At 54.2% G+C, this 15,391-nt stretch overlaps 1 protein-coding gene across 7 annotated transcripts in view; it reads right to left on the bottom strand.

Moving 5' to 3' along the window:
* Cdh23 (cadherin related 23) overlaps positions 1 to 15,391 on the bottom strand; it is a 336,018-nt gene that overhangs the window by 169,261 nt on the left and 151,366 nt on the right. For all 7 annotated transcript variants that reach the window (XM_010606319.3, XM_010606337.3, XM_010606311.3 and 4 more), the window contains 2 exons: positions 4,850 to 4,962; positions 3,342 to 3,530 (listed from right to left, as the gene is read on the bottom strand). In XM_010606319.3, the coding sequence (XP_010604621.1) occupies positions 3,342 to 3,530; positions 4,850 to 4,962 (302 nt within the window). The remainder of the gene's footprint in view (positions 1 to 3,341; positions 3,531 to 4,849; positions 4,963 to 15,391) is intronic.

The following is a 15,391-nucleotide window of genomic DNA, read 5'->3' on the forward strand; positions in this document are numbered from 1 at the left end:
TGCCTCCCTTCATGCATCCCCCAGCTGTTTGATCCCTTCAGCAGGAGTGCAAAACACGGAGAAGCCCCTGCATCTAAGTGGAAGAGTGGCTTTAGGACTAGTGAGCAGGAACTTCCAACCATTCCAAAGAACCTTCCCATGCAGATGGCCCAGGCGGGCTCAGGCCGGCGGGCAGGTGGTGCCAAAGCCAGAGGGGACAAGCTGACCGCTGGAGAAGCTGCCGGAATGGTCTGAGGACAAGGTGCCATACAGGCAGGGCGGGAACCTGAGTGGGTGGAGAGCTGCTGGTTTACAGAGGGAGCCAGGAATCCGCAGGCGTGGGAATGAGGCTGCAGGAGCTTTAATTTGAAACTCAGGGGCACCCCTCCCCCATCCGCACCACAGCCCTGTACTTGCCTCTCAACTGTCACAGGGCACAAATGGGCGGAGATCGGGTTCAGCCCACCCGGCCCTTTCTTCCCTGGCTTCTCCTGAGTTTTCTAGAACACGCACAAAGGAGAAGAAATGACTCAGCAGGACTTGACAATGTGACACAGTCCTTGGGAGAGAGAAAGGGCCTCTTGCAAACATGTTTGTTGTCAGGCTTGGCCTGGCAGAGCCTGAAATTCAGGAAGAGACCACAGAGAGTTGTGACCCTAGCCAGGGAGTGCGGCAGTCACCTGTTGACGTGAGTTAGACTAGCAGCCTAGTTAGGTGGGACTGCGCGCAGTCTAGACAGGTTACACTTCCTCCTCCTTCCCTTTGTTCTCCATGTGCACCCGCTACTGCCCCACAGTGGACTTTGGAGGTCATCCTTTCTCCACAAACTGCGGGGCCCCGGCCGCTTGATCACCAACTGTACTCATTTCTGGGGTCAGAGATGACCCCGTGCTTCCGCAGAGTCTGTGACAAAGGGATGTGACCTCTTTGCATGCTCTCTTCCATCTACATTTGCTCAGTGACCATGTTTTTCTGCCACACTGAGCAAATCCAGAGTCACCTTCAACCCAGACATAAATCCCAATGGACATGTTCTCCCCTCAGAAAGGGACAAAGACAACTTCTTAAAGGACTCTTCTCCTACAGCTGCCTCAACCCCTGCTTCTCCCAGACTCTGGGCGGTGCCCAAGTGCCAGCGACCTGTGCTGGGATGCTGGCCTTAGGGGCTGTTTCTGGCCAGTTCTGACTCCCTTTGGGGATCGCAGGAGAGTGGGAGACAGAAGAGGGTGCAGCTGGAGTAGCGAAGCTGAACTCCCTTCCCTTTACCAAAGAGGGAGCTGGGTGCAGCCCTACTTAGAGACTGGAGGTTGGCCCAGATGGTACGGGGCCGGGAGACCTCTGCACGTCACTCTGGAGAAACAAGTCCAGGTAGAGAGGAGGTCAGTCCTCCACGGTCAGATCACAGCCACCTCGCTGCTGGGAATGGGACCCCGAGCACAGGGTGTGCCAATGACTGGGCAGTGGTCACTAGATGCAGGCCGGGCTCAGGGACTCTGCATTCTTGCAGATACTTCAGGCAGGCTACCAGTGAAGGGACTGGAGGAAAACCCAAGGGGTTAGGGCCACACTGTGGGCAATGCTCATGGGATCCAGCTGGGGATATGCAGCTGTCATGATCTAGGGCTTTTGTGTGGCAGGCACTGTGCCAAGCCCTGCGTCCATCCCCTCCTCCTCCGGGGCAGAGACACAGATCCAGTTGCTTTCCCACACTTCCGTCTACCGGCAGTGAGGCTGTAGCACCAGTTCTGGTCAATGGGCTATGGGGTAGACATCCGGTGGCCATTTTTGGGATAAAGCACAGAAAAGCAGTGCTTCACCGATGGTGCACATGAGTGACTTCTTGGAGTGGGTCCCCCTCTGACCTGTGTGGGGCAAGTAGTCTGAGTGGGAAATAAGCTTCTATTTTGGGGTCAACCCATTACTGCAATAACAGAATGAATACACTCTCTTTCCCTTTGCTTTGTAAACAGACCAGCAGAGTGAGTCTCAGAGAGGGTCATCAATTCGCCCGAGGTCGCAGAGCTGGTAAATGGTAGGACTGGACCTATACACAGGTGCTGTGTACTCCCTCAGCCTGTGCTATCTCTGTTCGAGCTGCTCCACCAGCCGGGCGCGCACCTCACCACGACACAAACCCGCGCTGTCCACATGGGTCACTGCCTGTTACGCCACCTACTTTCTGACAGGCTTCTGCTTCCAGTTGTCTAAGGGCCCCTTGCCTGGTCACCCAGCCTCCTTGCATACCCCAAGGCTCAGGCCTAGACCCCCAGGCCTAGACCATATGGATCTCGGACCCCACCCTGGGATAGGTGTTTCTCTTTTCTTGGGCATTACTAGTCCCCTGAAACCCAGGACTTTCTTCTGGGGTTCTCATTCTTAGAGTAATCTCAAAAAGGGAGGTATCTGCTCTCTAGGGGGTAAAAGATACCCCACTGGTCAATTGATGTCAGTGATGTGAGAAAGTATAGAATTTGTTTTCGTATAGTTTACCTCTACCTTTTAAAAGTTCCACATGTTTGTGTTGAAATATACACACTCTCTTTGTATAAACACACTGCTGGCTCCTTGGGACAAGGACTATGGGTTATACTTGACCCAAGGGACCAAATCTAGCTCCTGGTAAACAGTAGGTACTCAATACATACTTCAGCTATCTGAGACAGAGGCTCACACAGACACACACACACACACACACACACACACACACACACACACACACACACACTGGGGCTGAGGCCCAAGATGGGAGTCCCAGGGAGAGAGGCTGGAAGGAGCTGAGGAGGACAGGGAAGTGGGCTCCTGGAAGCCAGGGTGGGGAGCCCAGTGCCCCCACAGAGCATGCAGATGACACAAGCAAACTGGACCCCTTCATAGCCTTCTTATGACCTGGGATCCTTAAAAGCACTTTATTTCCCCAAACAAGCTCTTTACGTGGCAAAGGGGAGCCATTATTATACCAAATGCAGGAATCAGACTTTCTGCCAGAGTTGTGGTTCACATAATACCCTCCAAACTGGGGCACATATGTCCTTTCTAAAATTGCTGTTTTTGCTCATGCTTTATAATACATACTAGGTTAGTACAATGACCATGTACATCAACCCTAAATACAGAGCTGGAGATGGGAAGTGTGTGCTCAAACATTCTTACTGAGTGCTGATGTCACCTGTAATGGTTTAGAGATTGCCGATTTCTGCAGCCTTGCTCATCCTCAGAACACAGCAGAGGAAGAAGCCAGCCCTGTTTACTTCTGTTTTATAACCGAGGACCGGAAATCCAGAGGCACCTGGCATCCCACCCAGGGTTACACAGTGCAGGGCAGGGCAGTGGATCTGGGTGGCCCGTGCATTCTGGGGACTCACCTCATCCTTGTCCAGCACCTGGATGAAGAGGGGGAGCGCAAAGCCAACCTGCGCCAGCTCAGTGATGGCCACGCTGTACTCGGAGCTGTTGAACTCCGGGGCGTTGTCATTGATGTCAATGACCAGGATATTGAAGGTCGTGGTGACAGTGGCATCCGATGGGGTGCGGTCATCGTTCAGCTCTGTGCCCTGCAGACAGAGGACAGTCACCTCAAGGATGAAGGAATCCACAATCTGAATGTGTTAATTCGAGTCATCCCACGTAGTCCTCACTGCAGCCCCGAGGGGAAGATTCTGTCCTTAGTGCCTGTGTGCTACTAATAAGGAAACAGAAGCTCAGAGAGGTTAAGTAACTTGTACAAGGATGTGCAGGCGGATGTACAAGGACGTACAGACTCAGATTCTAGAACTAACAAGACATGAGATGGGTGGGGAGATGAGACAGATTTGGAGGTTCACAGAGGGGCAAAGGGAGGGTATTTAACTTGGCAGATGATGAAACTGAGACAGAAATTGCTGGACTAGTGGCCAATCAAGACCTATTGAGCAATTGCTGTAGGCTGAGCACTGCTGGGCACCATAAGGATCCAGGCGGAGCTCAGGAAGAGATACTGGACTCGTCCTACAGCGAGTTGGTGGCAGTGCTGGGACCCTGTGGTCCTTTCTTCCTGAGTTCAGCCTGGACCCTCATGGTGCTCAAGCAGTGCTCAGCCCACGGCAGATGCTCACTGAGGTCCTGATCGGCCACCAGCACATCCAGTGCTTCAGTGCCCTTGGAGCTGACACTCTGGCTTTGGTGGATGGTGCCAGGGCAGGAGGGGAGGCCGAGAGGGGCCTGGGGCTGTGCAGCTGGCAGGGGACCGGCCATGTTTGTACGCTGTCCAAGGCTGACTGCCACACGCGCCTCTCATGGTCAAGGACAGCAGTGAAGGGAACAGCATGGCTGACTGAAGGGCCTCCTTCCCAGACCCCTTGGTCACCCCCTCCTATAAACAGTTGGCTGAAGCCGGTAAGTTTCCTGTTGCCCAGGCAGGATCCACGGCCCTGACTGGAATCCCAGGGAATGGCTCAGCAAGCCATTGATTTTAATTAGAACCTACCAAGACGGGCAAACAGCTGTAGGGGAGGGGGCCCCACATGTTCTGGGGTAAGGACTTCAGCAGCTTCTGCCCCCTCTCTGCTGTTCTGCTGTTTCATAATCCAGGGAAATATGAGATTTAGAAATGGGACAAAACCCCAGACATGGGCAAACTCAAGAATTCACAGTGTCTGCACCCGAGAACTTAGTTAATATGGGACAAAGGTTAGGGCCACAGGACGAGGAGCTCATCCCTAAGTCGGGACAGGAGTTCCCATCTGGGCAGGTGTTGGCCGGGAAGGTGTGGTGCTCTGCCCTGGCAATGCCTGTCCCCTCCTGAGCGGCACGAGCCCCAGATCAGTGCAGGAAGAGGGCAGGAACTCCAGGGCAGCCTCTCGTCCTGGGTGCAGGTAACTCCAGCTGGCCTTACCTTCACGGTCAGGATGAAGCCGTGGCTGTATAGGGGATTCTCGCGATCTAGCAGCCCATTCAAGGTCAGCGCCCCACTGATGTAGTCCAGGGCAAAGATGCTGTTGGTGTTCCCTGCAAGAGAGAGAAGTGTTAGAGCACAACGGTCCTCGTCAGGTGGGCACGGGTCCGGGATGGGGTTCGGGTGGTAAAAGCTAATCAGTGATCAAAGGATGCTGGTCCAGGAGAAATGGAAGGAGCACTGGATGCGAGAGACCACTGAGCGGCAGCAATGAAACTGAACTATACTGAGATCACCACGTCCTTCCCGGTCTCCTTCCAGTCCCTCTAACTAGCAAAGAAAGTTTGGTGCCAGTGTGTCTGTGATGCTTCTCTAACTGGTTCATTTTCCTTTTTAACAAAGAGGGCAGGCTTCGGGCTCAGAGCCTCCCAGAGCAAAGTGTCCAGCTAGAACTTAGTAACCGGTCCTTCTCATCCCATGCCATCTACCCCATCTCATCCCAATTTCCTCTTTATGGCAATGATATCCTAGTTTTTAAGTGATTAAAAATGAGTTAAAATCACAATTGAATTTTAAAAATAAGTATTCTAAATACTGTTAAAATTTTTAAAAAATTTGAAGTCCTGGCAAAATTGTACACAAATCGCACCTGTGTGACTCCTCCCCGTCCACTGCCCCTGTGTTTTCTGCTTCCCCTCCATGGGCACTCGGTGCCCTCTCACTGGCTCCATATCTCCCCAGAGCACCACGTACATTCTTGCCTCCTGCTCTTCTGTGTCACCTTCCTCCTTTGTCCTCACCTCCTGTGGCCCTAGCAGTGCCAGATTCTCCCCTCCTTCTGCTCCACGAGGGCCATCCTGGTTCCCTCGCTGTCCCACTGCCTGAAAGGCACCAGCCGTGCCCCACTTGCTCCCTGCATGTTAATCTCATCTTCTGGCCTGGCCTAAAAGCCTCTGATGATGGAGATTTTTTCATAACTGTCCCTCGAGGCACCGGGCCGATGACGGCGTATGGTGTGGCATGCATGCTGCTGAAGGTAGGCTGTCCCACCCGGGCCAGCCCTGCTTGGCCTGCCCTTGCCCTTGCCCTTGGGTACGGCCTTCCTGGGATCAGCCCAGAGTCACCCTCACTCCTCTGCCCAGACTCACTTGCTGGCTCTTTCGTACTCTCCTCCCCGACTCCCACTCTCACTCAGCAGACCCCGCGGAAAGCACTGTGGCCAGGCCCGACGTGGCATCGTGGACGCAGGTGTCGGTGTGCCACAAACTCGGACACTGAGGCATCTGCAGCCTAGGGAGGAGCCTGGCATCCCGAAGGACCGGGTCTCTGAGGTCCCAGCCAGGAGACGTCATTGACAGATGGAAGGCTTTGGAAAGGAGGCAACTGGAAGAGGGGCGCCAATGTCTCACCTGACGGATAAGCTCCTAACATTAGGCTTCCACGCCTTCGAAACAAGGGATGACCACGGCCTCTACCTCTCAGGCCTGTGGGGATGAAAGGAGGCAGAGCGTGCACACACTGGCTGGGGACAGTTCTGGCACCAGTAAATGCTCAGCAAGGGTTGCTGCTGTTGTCACAGCAGGGGGGTCAGGCAGGACCAGGAATGGGGACGGATAGGCCCAGACCCTATGGGAGGGAATTAACGCCTGAGCTTTCGGCACAAATGTGGCACCCAGGACCACCGGAGGCTACTGCAACCCCCTGCTCTTCCCATTTCCTCTGGAAAGGGACCTACTCGTCCCTGACTCCATGACTAGTCCCCGTGGAAGGAGACTTCCTCTTCTATTTTACATTTCGGGACGGGGCTGTTCCCGGCCAGCCTGTGCTGAGTCATCTGCCTGTGCCATTAGCCATGCAGTTGCTTCTGCCCAGGTGGGACACTCAGGTCCCCCAGCCCACCGCAGGGGACAGCTAGGGTAGGGGGCAGGGAGGGGTCACAGAGGAGCCCACTGGGGCTTCACATCCCTCAGACTATGGGCTTCAGGGTCTCTGACCCGGGGCCAGGTCCCAGAGGGGACACCACTCCTGCCTTCCCCACCTAAAGTCCCGAGGTCACCTTCTGCTGGGTTGGGCATGACTGTTTGCCATGCTGGGGAGGGCAGGGTGCATGAAGGGAGGGGAGTCTGTTTAGGAATCTTGCGATGGGGAATCTAGGTTTTTTTTTTCATCTGTTCATTCATTCAATCAATCGCTTCTGTTAGATGCCAGGGGAGCAGCCTTAACCAGGCTGCCAGTGCTGAGGTGGGATGAAGCCAGGGCAGTGCAGGAACCCCTGGGGCTGAGTCTGAGCCCCTGAGTGGGGCCTCCTGCCTCCCACCCTCCACAGATGTGCACAGCACTGCTCCTCCTCTCCAGGCCCCATATCCAGCCTCCCATCACTCCAGATTTTCATATAAATGTATTCTTTCCAATAAAGGAACCTGTGAAATGTTTAACTAAATGTGATTCAATTTTTATCTTTGTGAGATTTTCCCCTATAAATCATTCACAAACCAGAAGCCCCTTGTTGAACGATGTGTTTTAGTGTTTGGTTGGGCAAGTTGGGTTACCAACCCTGGCACACTCGGCACGTCGCCCTGCGAGGCACCGATACCTTGCTCATGCTCCCACTGCCCACCCCTTCCCCACCTGGGCACCTTCTCCAACAGACCTGTGGATGCCCCCAGCTAGTACATCCAAAGAAGGCACACGTGTGTTTACACACTCATTTTCATGCTTCGATCCGTGTCCACATTCCAGCCTCCAGACAAGCACACATGACAAACTCCCACGACCGATAAGCAGAACGGGCTGACAACACCTCCGGAGTGAGGCACTGGCTGGGATGCCGCTCTTGTCACCACAGAGAAGAGAGGGGGTTAAGATTATGCCCCCGGGAGGCAGAAGGCATTGGTTCAGATCATAGTTCTATATTAGGGGCGTGACCTTGGCCAAGTTACTTCCCATAGCTAAGCCTCGGTTTTGTAGTCTGTAAAATGGGGGTAATTCTAGTACCCACTCAGTGTTACCTCAAAGATGAAATGAGAAAGACAGTGCCCGGCACCCTGGGCTCTCACCAGATGGTGCTGTCTGTGCCGTACTAAGGGGATACCTCTGTGGGGCTCCTCAGCCCCATGGAGCCTGTGCCTCAGCTGTTCACCCAGAGGGTCCCTGAGCCCAGCCCACACGGTGCCCACCCTACTGGCAGGAGAGTTTTACACACAGGGTTCAGATGTACAAGGCAGCTGCCTGGAGGCGGAGGTAGGAACAAGCCCTCAGGCCCACAGGGCATCACACCTGGGCACTGCCCTCTGCTCCCTCCTCACTCAGCCCCCACCAACTCCCATTCTCCCGTCCCGGGCGGCACAGGCCTGGCGTCCCCACATAAGCTTCTCTGCTAGCCTGGAAGCTGATAGCCCCACGTGAGCCCTCCAGTCTGCAGACATTCTGTGTCCCAGGCCCAGGGGAGGTGGGGGAGGCTCAGTAGGGTGCCCTGCGCCTGTTCAGTCCCCACCGCTGAGCAGAGGGGCAGTTGTCTCCCCTGGGCCAACAGCTGCTGTCCTGAGTGTATGGTATGGCGGGGAGCTGCCAGGGGAGGGGCTCCTGGAGAGGAGGGTGTGTCACATACTTTAGGGCCCCCGGGGCTCTAGCGATTGGTGATTCAGTGTCACAAAAGAGAAAAGCAGGTCATGACTGGCAGCTACCCCTTCCCCAGGAGTTCTCGGCCTTCTAGAGGACAGTGCTCACGTGTGTACAAGGAGAGAAGGCCACCCCCTTGTGGGGAGGGGGTCACAGCTCCATTCTCCCTACTCATCGAACACCACATACCGGGCACCGAGCTTAGCTGTGTGCTAGTTATTACCTGTTCTTCACAATCACTTGTATTCTATTTTCCCCACGCCCCAGAGGTGTTAAATAACCTGCCCAAGTTCTCAGAATCTGTGAGTGGCCAGGCTGGACTTAAATTTGTGCCTGTCTCCCTCTCCCCACAGGCATTTACCCTGCACAGGTCGTACCTACTTTGCACCAGCCCTGGGCCATGGGACAAGGAAACGGGGAGGCGAATGAGAGGTCATCAAGCTTCACAGAGTGTGGTGTCAACCAAGCTGCTTTAGGGATCCCTGTGGGCAAAAGGCACATGTGGACATTTCTCAGGAGGAGACACCCTAATGGCCACCAGGAAATGAGACATGTTTGACACGACTGACTGTCAGGGCGATGTACATCAAAACCACAACGAGACATCACCCGCTCCGGCTGGAGTAGCTGCTACTGAAATGACAGAGGATGCCGAGAGCAGCTGAGGACGCGGACAGGGAGAACACGCAGACGAGCAATGTTAGTGGGAACGTAAACTACTATAGCAATTACGGTGAACAGCGTATCGGGGTTCCTTAAAAATCCAGAACTACCAGCCGACCCAGCCATCCCAGTGCTGCGGGCGTATCAGAAGGACAGGAAAGGAGGGCACTGTATGGAAGACATCTGCACCCTCAAGCAGACTGCGGCGCTATTTACAGCCGCCCAGAAACGGAAGCAGCTGGCCAAGTGTCCATCAGTGGATGGATGAATGGAGGAAGTGTGGTATAAACTCTCAACAGAACACTACTCGGCCACGGAAAGGGTACAAGCCTGTCACGTGTGGCCAGACGATGAACCTGGAGGACATTCTACGACGTGAAACAAGCCAGGCACCGAGAGCCCCACACGGCACGGTCACGCTCGTACGTGGAATCCATGAAGGCTGAGCTCATGACTGAGAGTAGAGCAGTGATTACCAGAGATAGGAGAGGGCCGTGGGGAGAGGCTCTCAGGAGAGGTCCAAAGTTAGAGTTAGAGGACTAAGTCACGATGTCCCACTGGGCATCAGGGTGACAGCAGTTAACAAACATGACAATCTCCAAACAGCTAGAAGGGAAGATTTTGGATGTTCTTACCATAAAGAAATGAGAAATGTTTGCATTAATAGACAAGCTGATTGCCCTAATTTGATGATAGTATGCAAGGTACGCATAGTACAAAATATTACATCGAACCTCATACAAATGTATGACCATTCTGCATCAATTAAAAATAAAACCAAGCTTTGGAAAAGGGAATACTGTATGAAAAGCATTGTACATTCTGGAAAGTTCTGTATAAACTCCTCACGACAGCTCTGCCTAGCAGGGGAATGCCCACCTCACGGTGTCCCCCAGGGACCTGGAGGGACCAGGTGTGGAGGAAATGAGGCCCGGGCGTGGCTGGGCTCTGGCAGACTTACGGTACTACTGGGGACACACGGAGGTATTTAGGAGGCAGCCAAGGACACAGGCAATGGCCACAGAGGTGTGTGGACAGCCACCCTAGCGCAGGTGTCAGAGGGAGCCCAGAGAGGCTCAGAGGAGGAGAGTCCAGCCATGCTGCTGACAGAATCTCCAGATGTCCCTAGAGCCAAATGGTAAGGTATTGGGGGAGGTGGGGACAAGGCGGGGACAGAGCAGGTGCAGCTGCTGCCCTGCGCGGTACAGAAATCCAGGCAAGAGGTGGAGCTGCAGCTAGAGGGCGCAGTAGAGCCAAGCAGGGCCTTGCGGGTTCCCAGGTGGGGGAAAGTGGCGGGGAAGGAGGGATGGAAGGAGGGAGCGCTGTCCCCTTCCTGCCTTTCTCCTGCCCCCTGCCAGATCTCATCACTCCCTTATCTTATTCCTTTGTTATCTCTCCCCCAGCACTTTGACCCATGCTGCCCGGTCTGGGCAAAAAGCAGTTTAGTGAGTGGCTGCTGGTGCGTGTGGGAACACAGGCTGATGACTCTGAATTGCTTTGTCTGCTCCACTGGGCCAACAGCCCGGCGTCTTGGCTTTGCCCTGGCTGCGCTCAGAGTTAAAGAAAAACGCAAGGTTCCTGCCCGGGCCGAGTCCTGCTGGCTCCTAAGAGCCAGTGTGGGTCCTCTCTTGATGGAGGCTCTGCCTTCTCTTGCTCCACCAAGCCCCAGAGCAGGAGGCTGGCACACCCATTCCTTTCAAGGTGGCTGGGGACTTCCGGTTGGTTCTCAGGGCCCAGGGCATGGCCTGGAGCACAAGGGCTGGGCTCTCTGCCTCTGTCTCCCCTGGTTCCTAGGAACAATACTCATTCTGCATTTGCTGGTTGGCTTGAAGTTGGCTTTCTCCCAGGCAGTAGTCAGAAAACGCCAGCCTCATACAGGATGGAGAGTGTGAGGCAACCCTGGGCTGACTGAGTGGGAAAAACAAGCCCCAGCTTATGAGGAACTCAGAAACTTCTCAGCTAAGTGTGGACCCCTTAAAGGCCCGTGCCGGGTCCAGGGTCAGGAGCCTCCCCAGGGAATCGAGTGGACCTGGGATCAGCACTCCCTTCTCTCCTGCATCTCCTCTTTTGTCAGAGTCTGTGCCCAAAGCCTGTTCCAGCAAGACCCACACGGAGACTGCCCACTGAGCATCAAACTGTAGGAGGAGAAAGAGACTGCAATTCTGCTACTTTCCAGCTTGTGCCACCTCCTGCCGGCTGTGAACGGCTCTGAGCCAGCTCCTCACCTGCCAAGTGGGATCACAGCCCCTGCTTCACGGGGCTGGGCATAACCATGTAGGAAGAGCACCCACAGTGGGGCCCAGAACACAGAATCAGGAGAGGGACCAGGCCAGCCCTGCAGCGGCCACCAAGCAGGAGTTCTCACCAGGTGTGCGTACCCCTCTCCAGGCTGCACGACTCCCCAAGACAGGCACTGCAGGCCCCGTTTTACAGAGGAGGAAACAAAGGCGCAGTGGGGTTAAAAATCACTGGCACTAGGTCATCCAGATGGGTTGGGGAGCCAGGAGTTAAACTCTGCTCCCAGGATCCTGAAGAGCTGCAGATTACCCAGAGGCCTCAGCACGCTGTCACTGCTCTCCCCTGCCAGGTGTAGCCTGTGAAGAGGTACGTGTGAGCAGCCCACGAGGTGGAGGGCTGGCCTGCAGGCCCATCGCTGTCCGATGAAGCCGTATCATTTCAGTTGGTGTTGAATTTTATCACTGTATCATGAAAATTGGGAGTCAGTTTGAGACGTGGGCTTTAGGCAAAGGAGCTTATGAATTAAAAATTGCCACTTAGCTGCCTGCTGACAAACGGGCCCGAGTCCTGGGTGACACCTGGGCCTGGCTGCATTCAACAGCCCCGTGACCAGCATATGGCAATCAGTGGTGTGGGTTACTTGGGCTTTCTGCCCAAGGGATGTGGGAGAGCCAGGGGGTGGGAGCGTTAGGCCTACCCCCCTCCAAAGTGTTCCCTGAAGCCACCCGGTCAGTCTCCGCACATCTTTGCTGGGCACCTGTCTATGTTCTGGTCTCGGCTCAAATGTCACTGTGAAGGAGGCCCCCACCCCCCCCATTCACCCCACTCCACCCTCTCCCTGCACCATTGTCCTCTTCTAATTCTTTCAAAGCCTTTCCACTTTGGGACTCTCTCCTTCCATCTGCTTACGTGTTCCTTATTCTCAGAGTCCCTCACTGGGAGGTGGGGGCCGCGTAAGTGTTCAGCTGATACGTGGTAAATGCTTCTGAAATGAATGAGTGCAGGCTGACATGTCTGAGGCTACTGTGGAAGAATATAGGGCAAGCCGGGGTGGGGTGTGCGTGCCTCTAATCCCAGCACTCGGGAGGCTGAGGCTGGAGGATGGCATGAGTTCAAGGCCAGCCTGGGCTACATAGTGAGTTCAAGGCCAGGCTGAACCGTATAGTGAGGTGAGACCCTGTCTCAAAAAAAAAAAGGCTATAGAGTAGACCAATCCTGGGGCAACTCACAATGCCACTCATTATAAAGGCACCACCACTGTCCCCGGGCGTAGGAGGAAGGATTGGTCAATTAGCAGCCCCAGCTGGGCTGTCAGCCCCAGCTGGGCTGTCAGCCCCCTGGACACAGCCATGGTGATGTATGCATCTGAGCGGATGCTCTCGGTGAAGTCCAGTTACCAGGTCTGTTGGGGGACAGCCAACCTCGGGGCTCCTCAGGTAGGTGTGACAACAGTCTGCTGGTCCTACGCGCTCTTCACACAGGATGGCTCTCATCAAGCTCACTTAAGCCAACAAATGATTACCTCCCCTAATCAGACTACAAGCCCAGCTCTGATTCATTTGCTAATAACTAGGTCAAATTTATGAAACATTAACCCGAGTAGCCAAGGGTAGACAAGCCTATTATGTTAGGATTGCTAAGGGGCCAACCACAGCAGAGTGTTATGCCTGAGCCCTCAACCTGGACCAGCAAGACATCCCAAGCAGCTATGGCTGGAATCAGAACCTCTGCATTTCCTGACAAACTTTTCCTGTGCAACTGAGAGAATCTCTCTAAAGGGGATAATTTTGGGTGTGTCCACAGATGCAGCCACCAGGATGTTCAGCAAGGGCTGTTTTATAAGGAAAACCTAAGCGTCCAACAGTAGGGGACTGGCTAAATGATTTATGATATTAAATTCAGGCAGCCACTAAAAGTTTAGAGGAAGGAAGTTTGTGACTTGAAAAGATAGGTGATTTAAGACACATCAACAGGTGTTGTGAAATAGTTCTGGAAGCTACATCTTGGGGGTTAAAAATAAATGCATAAAAAAGCCGGGCAAGGTGGTGCACACCTATAATCCCAGCACTTGGTAGGCTGAGGCAGGAGGATCGCTGTGAGTTCGAGACCAGCCTGGGCTACATAGTGAGTTCCAGGTCAGTCTCAACTACATAGTGAGACTCTGTCTCAAAAAACCAAAATAAATAAATGAAGGAAGGAAGGAAGGAAATGTTAACACCTTATTTCTGAGGGTGGTGCTGGGTAGAGCTTCCCCACTTTGGTACTGACACACGGAGATGATGACGCTGCTGGGGGTGGTCCCAGGCATGGGGGTGGAGAGGGTGCCCCGCAGTAGCCCTGGCCGTCGCCTACTAGACTCAGCACCGTCCTCCACATGTGACAAAAGACAAGTCTCCAGACACTGCCCAATGGCCTGGGGTGGGGCAAAATCACCCTTAGTGGAAAACCATTGCTCCAGGATCTTTTCAACTTTTTCCTTTTGACTTATTTGAATTATATCTGTTAAAACAAAAAAATTGCCAGGCACGTTAAAACAAAAAGTTACAGGTAAGTGTGTACCTGTAGTCCCACTTAGTTGGGAGGCTGAGGTCTCCAATTTGAGGCCAGCCTGGGCAACTCAGTGAAGACCTTGTCTCAAAATAGAAAATTAAAAGGGCTGGAGTGTAGCTCAGCAGGAGAGTGCCTGCCTAGCATGTGTGAGGCCCTGTGTTTGATCCTTAATACTGCAAAAGGTGAAAACAAACAAACAACCAAAAAAAAAAAAAAAACCCTCAAAGTCAACGCAAATTCCTTTAAAAAAATAATTCCTGAAGTCCTGTTACTAGGTAGTTACATGCTTACCCAAGACTGAACACGGTTGGGGCCACTGGATTGTACCTGTATTTACCACAAAAAAAAAGGTCCCCAGTGTTTGCTGGTGTGTGTCTGAGAGCCCTAAGTCGTTGCCAGACGCAGGCTGAAGCCTAAACTGACGCATCTGAGTAAGGGAATTTTTCCCTACCTGAGTAACCACTGTTATGCCCAAGTTGCAGAATTGAAGCCCCCAGGTGCAGGGACCTTTCCGTCCTGGTCACTGCTCCGACAGATAGGGTGAAGGACAGGAGAGGGCCAGGTGCTGGAAAGGCCAGGACTCTGCCCGTCAGCATCCAGGCCCGAGGAGGAAATTGGCCTGGGCCTCTGAGAGAAGCTCCATCGGTCACGGCTGCCAGGGGACACCAGGAGAACGAAGGGGGCCTTCACATGCCAGGCCGGGAGCCAGCAGGGTGGTGTCAGGAGGAGCCGATGCAGGAGCCTTGAATGCCAAGTGAGCAGAGCGGGCTGTGAGGGGTCTCACGACGGGCAGGGTAGTGACCGCGCGTGGACTATGATGTGCTGACGAGGGCCAGTGCCAGGCAATGTTCTGAGCACTTTACATGCATCAGTCACTCTTCCTGGCTGCTCCGTGTGGAGGGCTTGGTCTTCATCGTCATCCCTCTTATTACTATTAGCCCATTTTACAGATGGGAAGAGCAAGGCAAGGAGAGATTAAGTGACCTGCTTGAAGTCGTCACACTGCTGCCAAGTGGCAGAGCCGGTACCCAAGGTCAGATGTGTGCTTTTGCCTCCTGACAGAGAGCTTTGTGTCTCTTGCCTCAAAGCGCCCTGAGGCCAACACTGCTGCCCCGTCTAGCAGGTGGCCAGGCAAAAGGACAGGTCTTGTCAAGGATCACGGTTACTCCCACCCCATGGGCTTAGAACCCCAACAGCCCCCCCAGCTGCCTGGGGCTTGGTCTGTCCCAGGTGGAGCCGTGCTCCTTGGGCTTCAGGGGCAGATACCAGACAGAAGAGGAGCCACATGGCGAGGAGGAAAGCGGGGCTACAGCTCCCCCAGGCCCCCATCTGCCTCCTTTCCTCCAGGGCCAGGGTGGGGGTGCCCAGAGCACCTATGCCCACCCTCGAGTAGGGTGGGAGCCCAGGTCCCCAGGGCTGGCTGCTTGGCTACATAACTCTCCTGCAGCGTGGCACTCGGGACAGGTCAGGGCT

This window comes from Fukomys damarensis, unplaced genomic scaffold, assembly GCF_012274545.1.
Source record: "Fukomys damarensis isolate Sample0158 unplaced genomic scaffold, DMR_v1.0_HiC HiC_scaffold_20, whole genome shotgun sequence".
NCBI classification, from domain to species: Eukaryota; Metazoa; Chordata; class Mammalia; order Rodentia; family Bathyergidae; genus Fukomys; species Fukomys damarensis.